The sequence below is a fragment of the Clupea harengus genome, unplaced genomic scaffold (assembly GCF_900700415.2).
Source record: "Clupea harengus unplaced genomic scaffold, Ch_v2.0.2, whole genome shotgun sequence".
NCBI lineage: Eukaryota > Metazoa > Chordata > Actinopteri > Clupeiformes > Clupeidae > Clupea > Clupea harengus.
The window spans coordinates 3897-15229 of NW_024880307.1; the positions used below are offsets into that span (position 1 = coordinate 3897).

Here is an 11333-nt window from a genome sequence, read left to right on the forward strand (position 1 = left end):
CCTGGACAGCATCAGTAGGCCTTGGTTGAGCCAACTCTGTATGTGAATTAACATGAAAAAAGAAACTAATCCACACACACACAAACTCAGTCTCGTGATAACTGTCACTTGTCTTTGAATTAACAAGGATTTAACTTAAGTGTATATTCCGCTGGGGACTGAGTAAATAGGCCTAGCCTTCCTTGTTTTAACGATGCTTCCTGTTAATGGAAATGTTTGCCTGTTCACAGAAGCTGGAAGGAGATTTAGGGCTAACAAACATACTTTTGTTTAATCTGTCTGCAAGTTTTTCAGAAGTTATTTGCGAAAGGCTAACCTCTTTAAAATCTAACATCGGACCACTACTTTTCACAGGCAGACACCAGACAGTTCAAAGGTTGGTTGAATCCATCCCTTCCTGACGACGTCACCTTCAACTTCATATCTTATTGGGCCACTAAAATCAATAGAGCCTGATTCCCACATGTATAAAGAAGAGATTGCTGTAGAAGAAAGACAACCCAAATTAAATAAACTACATCTGACTTTTTAAATAATTTTAAAACGGCTATATGCATTCTATAAGGAATATGGCAGCAGAAATCGACTATATATAGACATATAAATGACTGGTGATGTGTTAAGTGCAGTCTGTAACAACCTTTCAGGAACATTTAATTGTGTGACATGGATTTTGAGTGTAAGTTTTCGATAGTTTGACCGGTCAGTCAGATATCAGTGGTGCCCACGTGACGCTCTTTGCAAATAAAAATAATAACAGCTGCAAGTTTGAACATTTTCTTTATCTCTTTTTATAGTAAACATATAAATAATAAACTCTAGACATTGCTTGACACATTGCCCTCTCATGAAAGTAAACTGATACGGTCACGCTATCATAAGCTATCCAAACTGTGCATCTTGTCGCATTTTATTTCTATAAAACTATTTCCCTATTACAAAATATGAAAAGAAAAAAATACATTTTAGTAAATTTACATGAGTTACTTATTAATTTATTCAACGAAACATTTTGCTTTGTACTACGAGGCTATATGGTTACTGAGATGTCAGAATGTGCATTTCTGAAATAGAAGACACTATGACCGAGGGAAAGAGAGTACAGCAGACACGAGACGAAAGATCTGCCCAACTCTAACAACTGAACCAAAATCTTACAAAATAACAGAAGTCTTATTGAACACAAAAAAAAACAGCACAAGATTGCCAAGACTTTTGCAACTATTTAAATTAAAATATATTCTCGTATCTTACACTATTTCAAATAACGAAACGTGATTCGGTAACGATCTGTCAAAATCTAATTTACAATTCTGTGTATAAAAATATAATTTATGGACCCCAACGAAGTTTGCGTTGTCCCCCAAAATATAACAGTCAGTTGCACATATGCACAGAACATTACAACCTGTCAAGACGTTTAGTCTCTTTCTTTCTTTTTTACATGTTCTTTTTCTCTGCGTCTTACTTGAGATATACAAAAATAGATTCTGCACAATTGGCTGGTCACACCGCATAAGAATCCATTTGTGTGACACCAGCGAGAGTTCACGAGAATAAATTATTCAAAGAAAACTTTTAAGGCTCCATTTATTCTTTGAAAATGACACATGTAAAAGTCAATGAAATAAATATCCCAACTCCGTATGGGGCCTTTGACTCTGTCTCTCTGTTTTAAATTCTACATAGTCTTTTTTTCCTCCTACATTGGTCTTATTTTTTCTTTGTTATATCCGTTTGAGGTTTTCAACTCGAGTTTAATGACATCCCCAAAGGATGGAGAGCGTGACTGTCCAAGAGCCACGTTCCCATTTGATATAGAAGCTTCGAGTACCAGTGAATTCCGTCCTCTTGCCAGGTGGCGTTTGAGTTGGTATGGTCTTTGGGGAGTAACGCCGTGGAGAGATGATGGCCCAACCTAAGTGGCATGAAGGCCCAGTGCGCCAGGTTGTGATTCTCGATGACTGCGTAACAGGAGGCCAGTACCTGGTTGACTACAATCGTTCCTTGCGCTGTCACCGGGGCGAAGGAACCCTCGTGCTCTTTCGTGTAAATCCGTGCCACAGTGACAGGCTTTAATTGAGCGTGTTTATCATCGACAATGATGACCCTTTGTCCGGGCTTGACCTTGCTGGCGAACGTGGCCGTCATGGCGCTGAGGTCATCCGTGGAGTTGTTGACCAGAAACAGGAGATGGGCCGCAGTGAGGGTGATCTTGCGCACGGGCGCTGTTGTCTCGATCACATAAAACACACGACGTGTCGTCGAGTCTTGATCCACGAACATGATGAAATCGCTGTAGACGAGATTTCCCGCGCTGTCTGCTGACAACACTTGGTCACCCGGTCTCAGATCTTTCACCTCTTTTCTAACCCCGTTTCTCAGGGTTACAGAAGCAGAGCCCGGGAAACATCCTCCGGATTTTGCCGCCACTGAGTTTTCTGTTGATGTGAAATATAAAAACATCATTATACATACAAATAAAGGGTCTTGTTTAGCTACATTTTGGTGAGATGCTTTTTTCTCACTGGTATCGTTATGTGTACATCACCAGTTAACTGAAAATGTATGACTCAGGTGTGTAAATACAGATGGGAAAGACTGACACCATTCCAGCCGAGAAAGAAATAAGAGGGACGAAGGAGAACATCGCCCCTGTAGGAGAGCGGTTCCCTATACAACCTACATTAGGATAACAATACATGTTCTTTATTGATTTTTAATTAGGGCAGTTCAGGGTTTAGTCACGTAGGCGGTGCGTTTCTCCACAGGGTCCGTCTCATCATCGACATTGTGGACTTCAGCTCTGTGCAAGGACGAACAGCACGCGTAACAAAAGCCCGCTCTGCACTAATTAAAACCAATAAAGAATAACATTGTCATTCTAATACAATTTGTGTACAGAATCACTGTTGGAAAGGGACACTTAGGCCTTTCCCAGCTCCTGTGCTCATATTTGCTCAGGTGCAGAAACTTCTGTGTGACAATTCACACGCATCTCGAAAAGAGGAACCCCGTGAGCTGCAAACAGTGTTTACCCTGCCGAGACACTTTTCCAAGCCTCTCAAGATGTAGATTTGAATTTAAATGAGGCCCGAGGCCCTAAATGCTTGTGCTAGCCTAACATCAATGTCCCCCTTTCTACCGCTTCTCTCACTCTGTTGTCAATCTTGATGACAATAATTCTGGACTCCGAGGAACTCTTCACATTCCGATCTCCTGGATCACACGCTCGGCAAACACGGCCGGAGAATGGAGCTGTATAGCTCGGAATGTTCCTGCGTTTAATCTGCTCATGAGATTCCAGGCCATGCTATAAGGTGGTGACAATTGAGAAACAGATTTGGCCGAGCAAGTCCAGCCTTGCTTCGTCCAAATCCTTTTGGTAAAGTCACATGACCCAGAATGACACAGACTTCAATACTATCTCAGCCCCCTGTGTTTTGCATTTTAAATAGCAGATTTGCCATCAAAACCTCAAACACTTGTTGTGCACCCGGAGAGGACATCAATTTGATCGCGTCTCTCAGAGCATCTTAAGCAGCGGTTATTGTTGGCGCTGAGCCAGAAGATCGAATCTTTGTGAGCGGGTAAAAGACTAGAATGCATGAGCCCTAAGGAAAATACTTAGCTAAAGCGGTTAGAAATAGATGTGGTAATAGTAATTGCCTGGTATCCTTCACATTTTGCATGCACAGAATAACATAATACAACCATTTGGAATCGAACCACCGTGCCAATTCTCCACTATTTTCAATTGTAAAATCATTTAAAATAATTCCTGTCGTTTTATTGCCTGTGCTCGGGTCTGAACATACTGAGTAATCCTTTCAATTTGATATAAAATAATGTATTTTTAAATGACAAGGCTATATGTTAAAGCGTATTTGTTTGTATGCAGCCTATGCTGCTTGCATTGCGATGTTTATAATTGGTGCAGACAGACGTGGTTCCTTCATAGAAACAGAGTGTGGCGATATAAGATCGTATTATACTCAGTATGGCAGGTAAAATAAACACAGAACACAGCTGAAGATGGCCATTATTGGTAGATGCTGTCCACATGGAAGCTTATCTGACATATAACATACAGACTAATGTTGATTATAAACACTGGTCATGATAGCCATTAACCAAAACACTTTAAAATGACTGAGGAGGAAACTTTCAGTTTTGCATGTGCCTGGAGGATTTAGCTACCACTCAACGTCAGGGGCAAATGTATCGGTGTTAGATAAACAAAACCAGGTTCATAGGTTAGATGACCACACACTCATAAATGCAGACTATATCATCCTTGTACTGAAAAACAGGATAAAATAGGTTGTACGTCTGCAAAGCAAACATGTCAATAAAAATGTGACTAAAGCAGACTCAAGTGACTATGCAAGCTACTATGTTGGGTGTAAAAGGTCTCCGTTACGCCCTGCTGAACACCTGCCCCATGAAAGCATTCTATTACCGTAATTAATAGACTGTACAAGCGGCTAGCCGGTTAGCTAATCAATTTCCCTTGGTGTATTTACATTTGTTGGATTGGAGGGGACATTAAGGAAAAACTACATATATCCCCAGCCTATAGGTCATTATATGAAATATGTGTTAATGTCTAACATTTGTTTTGAGAAATTTAAATGAACCTGTTTTTTTGCGTTTTGCACATGATGCGTAAACTTTATTTATTTTAGCTATGCATATGGCTACAAAGGGCAAAGTGAGAGGGTTGACTGTAGTGGTGTCTTAACAGAAATCTGGGTGTGGTTTGACTGACCGCACTCTCACCTGCTTTCACTGAGCAGTGAATGTGGGCCTTGGACTCGTAGTAGACCCAATCGAAGCCAGCCTCCACGGCTAACCGAGAAAGCGTGCCATATTTGCTCTTGTCCCGATCTGAGGTTGTTATGTCCACGGCGCGGCCCTCGTAATGCAGAGATTCTTCGAAGTGGTGGCCGTCCTCGTCCCATCCTTCGGTGACTCGCAGCTTGACGCCAGGCCACTGGTTCATCACCGAGATAGCCAACGAGTTGAGCTTGTCCTTGCATCTCTGCAGAAGGTCAAAGAGAAGAACAGCCACCCAGGTGTCAGTGAGGTGTTGATGCTTCATTAAAGCATAAATCATATACATATAACGTTGGGATGAAAACATAAAACATGCATATATACACTAGCCTACTTGGTTCTTGATGTAGGCTAGATATAATTATGGGAGACGAGGGATTCTTTACGCTTGTATACTTAAACAGAGAGGTTTATTTATTCCGCAAAGCCAGAATGGCATGCGCTGCTCAGGTTTTAGACAAATACTTTGCACCACGGGGACTTCATGCATGTCACGTGGCAGTGAAACATTTTAATTTTTTTTCTGCTCTCGAATAGGTTTATCGGCTCCTGAAAGCTTTACTTTGACAAATCACTTGCTAAAGTGCTTAACATTTTAGATATTTGCAACGAACCGGCAAGGACCTCAGAATTCCAGTCATAATTTAATAGATAAACAGAGCCGAGGGTCAATTGTCATTTTCACTTATCCGAAGCAAAAGCTTTTGCTTAAGAAACATTTCAAGTCTCTATTTCGAAGGAATTGGCCTCTTTGACTCTCCACTCGCTAGAATATTCTGTCTCGGGAGCAGCGTCGGATGGCACATCTAAGATCGCTGGCAATGAAATATTGATAAGGCATTGCGTTCGCTTCACTGGCCTAAAACATATAGATCCAGTCCAGGAGAGGTGTGACCATGCCAAGGCCTGTTTGTCTCCATTCTGATGGAATGAGCCTTACTTTCATAATTCGGTGCATGTAGGCCTAGTGAAAGATGCTGTTTAATAGCTGTTCGTGTTGCGTGTCTATTTTCTTAGGATAAATTATTCATGTTGAAACACTGAAAAAAGCTCAGGAAAAGCCACACATACCGTTAAAATGTATAATATGGTGGGTGATTTGAATGGCGCACCGGATAACCATTCATGGGACCCTGTCATTAGATTCTTGGCTTTCTCCAAGACAACTCTTCCCCAGTCTTAACTAATATGTCAAATAAAACGTCACAAAGAGACCTTTCAGCGTTCCCACGGAGAGAAGGAAACTTGCATTATTCTCGCGCCCAAGTTTGTTCTTGGGTCGTGACATGATTGCTTAACTGGGGGTCTTTCAGTCCCTTTCATGAAAAACTATTTAAAATACTCCCACAGACGTTGACAAGCAATATAAATACCTGTAATACGTCATTTAGCATGATCGCACAGAAACAGATCATCAGTTTCACAGGTCAAACCCTCTAGCAAACAAAGGGAACATTCTCCCGTATTCCACTCTCCGTTTCCTTCTAGTGATTTAGTGAAACAAAAATGTAAAATGCCTATAATTCTGCTATATGGGGGGCACAGTTCTCTACGAGGCACTTGTGGCACCTGCAGGAGGAGGCAAAGATCAGGGGGACATGCCAAAAACCTTTCCCCAGCATATTCTGAGCGGGATTGCCGGGAGTCAAGAGCCGTGAAGTCTAAAGTCTTTATTAATTCATTGGGTCTTGTGCCGCAAATCAAGCCCAATTCTGCTCAGTCACCGTGAAGCGCAGCGGGAATCCTTCCGCTGTCGCTTTGTACTCGGAGACCGAGTTTTGTTCAACAGGCCTCGACGCTCGCAGACGCTTCTTAATCTCCTCCCAGAATAATTTGGGTTTAGAGGAAATACTTATCAGGTACCTGTCAGAGCAAATAACCCAGTGGTGCCCTCTCCCCTCCGCAACACCCACCATTAGCAGTCGCGGTGATTTTTTATTTGCAAATGAACTCCGCAATGTCTTGCGGCCGTGCAGTTAAAATCCGTTTGCAGGCTGCCTCGTTAACTTTCCTAGAAGCCTGTAGCGTAGGGGATATGTTGGTAGATTGTTGGTAGATAACTTGGCGTGCCCTCAGAGTATCACAACCGCACAGCCAGAATCATTTCAACAACGGCTAGATTCACACCCAAGGAAACTGAACCAGACACGAAATTAATCATCTTTACGGGTCCCCCAAATCAACAGGGTAACACTCAAAGGGACCTCTGGATGTCTTACAGGGAAGAGTTATATCGACTCCGTGGACAGGCATTGTTTTTTCTATGTCAGTAGATGAGCAGAAAGTCACAGACCTGTCCAGCATGAACACACAAAGCGATCTGCAAAGAACCCCCTCCGTAGCAACATGTTTTTCCCCTGCACAATTGCACTTGAACTAGCTGTAAACTTATCTCGCCCTTAATGTCGCAAGTGCGTGTCTTGCATTCCGATAGATTACATGCACATTCTGGATCTGGATCTGTATGTATCTGGATCAATACATTCTGAAGCTCTGCGTGTTGAGTCGTTTAGTGTTTCCGTAATGGATTCACCCATGGCTTTTGCTTTCAACAACAAAGGGTCAGAAGTTCAAATGCTTCTTAATAATGCTGCGAGAGTAGCGTCCCATGTGGGGGAGCCGATTCCTAAGAAGGTGGGCTGCTCAAGTTGCAGTGACATTTTCATTTTATGCAACAAGGTGCCAAAGACTGTATTCAAAATTATTTACACACATTACTCAATTTAAAATGTGAATAATAAGACAATTGATACCACTGGTGTAAATCCACTGCTGTGTCATGTATGCTGCGTAATGTTTCACTGGTGGTACATGGATAGCAACCAGACATCTTTCAGCCAGTTAGTTGATCAATAGTTCTCATTTCTAGAACATTTGAAGTCCTTGATATCATTCCATACAAAAAGTACTGAACGCAGAAAAAAAGGCATGTCATGTTTTGCGCACCTAATTGCTAGGAGAACATGCATCCACTGGTGATGGCTGAGTGCTATGGATCTACATTAATGACCCGAAAATCAAGATTAGTCTTCATCTCTCATATGCCTCCAATTCCTGAACATGTTCAGAATCAATATGTCGCCAAAGAACGCAGGAAGACCGTTCCGAACAGAGTCGCTCTGGCCGCACGCAGGAGTGAATATTTAATCGGAGCTCGTGCCCATGGCGCACGGTCCAGGGAAACTGCCGCGCGCGCCGTTCTTGCTTCACCGGCGCTCCTTCTCTGTTTAAGACAGAGTTATATCTAGGGTTGTAATGCCCAGGTTAATGCGTTCTGGATTTACCTTGATTAAGAATACAGTATCCCGATTTGCTACAACCTTAATAAGGATACTCAAGGATGTAGTCCGGCGGCTAGTCCGCTGGATGCGACACATCCGGGCTATACAATTTTGACCCCTTGGATATTTACCATGGGCACCGCAATGCGAGCAGATCCTGCGGTTCCGTATCCACACAAGACGCCTGCTCGTGGTCCACAAATTAATCTCCTTGCTAAACCAGACAGTATGTGTGTTTTCTGCATGCGCCGAATGCGTAATATATTACTCTCCACATGTTCTCGCAGCAACAAAACGCAGTGCGAGGAGCGAAGGCGCGTCGGCGCGCTTTCTCTTTTATTTAATTATTATTATTTTTTTCATCATCGCACTAATTGGCACTGTCCCGCCCTGTGAATGGGGAGCTGTGGTATTCGGAACATTTTCAAAGAAATGTCAATGTTTTCATGCACTGATAAACAGCCACTGCCAGCTGCAAAATCTGTGCAGATGTCCGACTGAGCGACTTCATGTTTTAATTTGTCTATATTTAGATGTCATGTGATGGACAATGCTCTGTCAACAGGGCTACCCTTCCTCCACAAGGCTATTCACTAAATGTAGATGAGAGATTAAACCTTTAAAAATGCATACTACCGGTATGTATATTTAACCCAACATTGCATAATTTAGATATAATGTGCGTCCAACAACTCAACACGTACACACTGCATATATCTATATGATCTGAGGGAGACATTGCTATATATATATATATATATATATATATATATATATATATATATATAAAGAGCCTGTCACAATGAGTGAAAACTGGAAGCACGCCGGTCTGCCTGGGCTTGATGGCATTTCGAGCGCACGCTTTCATTAGGAAAAGCCGTCTTGACTAGAGAAAAACCGTGCCTGGAGGGAATAAAACAGCCCTTTGACGCATTGAAGTTTCAAAAGCTCTGACTTTATAGACTTTAAGAGCTGCCGGGCGGGATGATGTAGTGGCCCGTGGATCTTTTCTACGTCAGCATCAGAGACAGAGGGTGAACAGCGTCTAGGTGGAGAAGTAGGAAGAAGAGGGAAAGGCTTTCACTCTACCTGTGTCATAAGCCTGTCCGCGCCAGTGTTCTCCTCATCCTTAAAGATAATGTCGGGATTGTAATTGGGAGTCAGTTCTTTAAATCGCTCAGAGTTCCGTGTGATCTTGCCCTCGTATCTGCCGCTGGCCCCTAGGGTCTTCTCCGCGACGTTGGGAATGAACTGCTTGTAGGCAAGAGGCGTCAGCTTCTTCGGATGTTTTCTCCTGCCGTAGCCCCTTCCCGGACCACAACCCAGCCCGGACGACACCAAGGACAAGCAGAGCAAACCGACCAGCATGACTCTCGTTAACAGCAGCATTTCTTCCAATGAATCTCAAACGAGTCCTAGCTTCGTTTTTGAAATCTTGCGCCGGACCCTAAACGGATCTGTCGTCCTGCGTTCTCGCTTCGCCGCTTCCAAGCAATGTCCTTGCCTCCACCTCTTGTTCAGCTTAAGCGTGGGCCCCCGACCGATCCCTACCGTGGCAGGTGCGGAAATGAGAGAGACTGCGAATTGATAACGGAGCACATCGGAGGTGGGTGGTTACAGCGTATACGGGAAAAAGGTAGAAAATTGGCCTCGGAACCTTAAGGTAGTTGAAGCCACAGCCGCTAGTGCGAGGAGTCTGGCGTTTACTCCTATGTATTATAGCAGCGATCTATGGCAGGGAGGGACGTGATTGGCTCGGCCAGACAAACCCTTCTGATGTTTAAAAGACACACAAAAATCTTAAAAGATTTTTTTCACCTGAAGGGTAGGGTTCCGCAGGAGGGGCTGGGAACACACGAATTACACCTTTCCCCCTAATTCTTTTTTACGAAGTGTTGGGAAAAGTAGGCAGTAGTCTGTGAACAGCTGAAATCCCTTATATTAAGGAGTCAACATGATACCATGTTAAAACATGCCGTTATCCACCTGGTAGCTTTTACCGCAGATAAAAAAATTGCATCGTCATACAACCATGCATCTATCCCCAGTGATGAATGCATATGATCCACATTAAATCAAAAATAGGCTACATCGTTATCAAAGAAGTTGTAAAACTTTTTTCTCTAATTAGGTTGAGATAATTGCAGCAGTGTATGATCCCCTACACACAAGTCTTTCCATAAATCAAAGCGAATCATTAAAGGGAGGAAAATGAAAGCTGAGAGAATTTTTTTTTTTTAGGAATAAATACAATTATGATTGGCCTTTAGGACTTGGCGGTTGACAAAAAGCAAGGCTGTGTCATAAAATGTTGACATCCACACGGATCAGGAGGTGATGGCTACTGCCTCATAAACAGCTTTGCCCCTAGTTCTGTAGCCTTTGTTCTTTACATCCCCTCCAAACCCTTAGCAATAACTTTTAATAACTAACATGGCCATTATCTACATACACGCGTTAACTAGAGTGCACTGACATAGCCACATTGTGAGCCTTATTAAATATTTCAAACCAGATTTTAGATGTAGTTACATTTGTTTCTAATTGTATTGTTGCATAGCTGTGTATAGATTTTTTTAATTTCAACTACTTTGCATCAAAACGGCTAATCATTGCTTTGGATCAGGAGGTAATTGCTGATGGCAAGTTCTAAACGTTTGCGCAAGAGACCCGAGGTTGCCATGGAGTCATGCAGAAACGCGAACAAACGTCTTGATTTTGGCATAATTACCTTTCAATTCCCGACCGGTACGGCGACGCGAGGAAATCACTTAAAACAGCTTAAAATTCGTATTTTTTTGTATAGACGTTTGATGAGTCCTGCTAGGCCACCATCAATAAGCCTAACCTCCACCGTTACTATTCTTGATGGAGTGATGGGTCTCAACATCGTTACATATAGAGGCTACAGCCTCATAAACATTGCCCATGTTTTGTTTTAAAATGTAAACCATGTCATGGTTGAAAATTAATATCTTTTTCTCAGTAATGCAACTAATGGGGTGTCATGGTAAATTTGATGTTTGGAATGAATCCAATAAAGCAAATGGTTTATGTGACCTGATGCATTAATGAAAATACATTAGACTTTCAACACAAGTGTGTATATGTGTGTGTGTGTGTGTGTGTGTGTGCACACACACTTGAATGTTTGTGTGAGCCTGAGAGGAACCCCCAAGGTCTCCATATCCTTGACCTTTTTGGGTATGAAAT

The 11333-nt window shown here is 42.5% G+C and overlaps 1 protein-coding gene across 2 annotated transcripts; it reads right to left on the reverse strand.

Annotated features, from left to right (window-relative positions):
- Nucleotides 1–771: 771 nt before the first annotated feature.
- On the reverse strand, nucleotides 772–11117 carry shha (sonic hedgehog signaling molecule a). Of its 2 annotated transcripts, none has more exons than XM_042706522.1 (3): nucleotides 9210–11117; nucleotides 4783–5044; nucleotides 772–2441 (listed from the first exon to the last, which is right to left on the reverse strand). In XM_042706522.1, exons 1-3 carry the CDS (start codon nucleotides 9507–9509, stop codon nucleotides 1747–1749), a joined length of 1257 nt encoding a protein of 418 aa, XP_042562456.1. In that variant the 5' UTR covers nucleotides 9510–11117; the 3' UTR covers nucleotides 772–1746. The 2 variants fall into 2 exon arrangements, with proteins under 2 accessions (XP_042562456.1, XP_042562457.1); XM_042706523.1 differs by lacking the exon at nucleotides 9210–11117 and adding an exon at nucleotides 8252–8835.
- Between the last annotated feature and the right edge of the window lie 216 nt (nucleotides 11118–11333).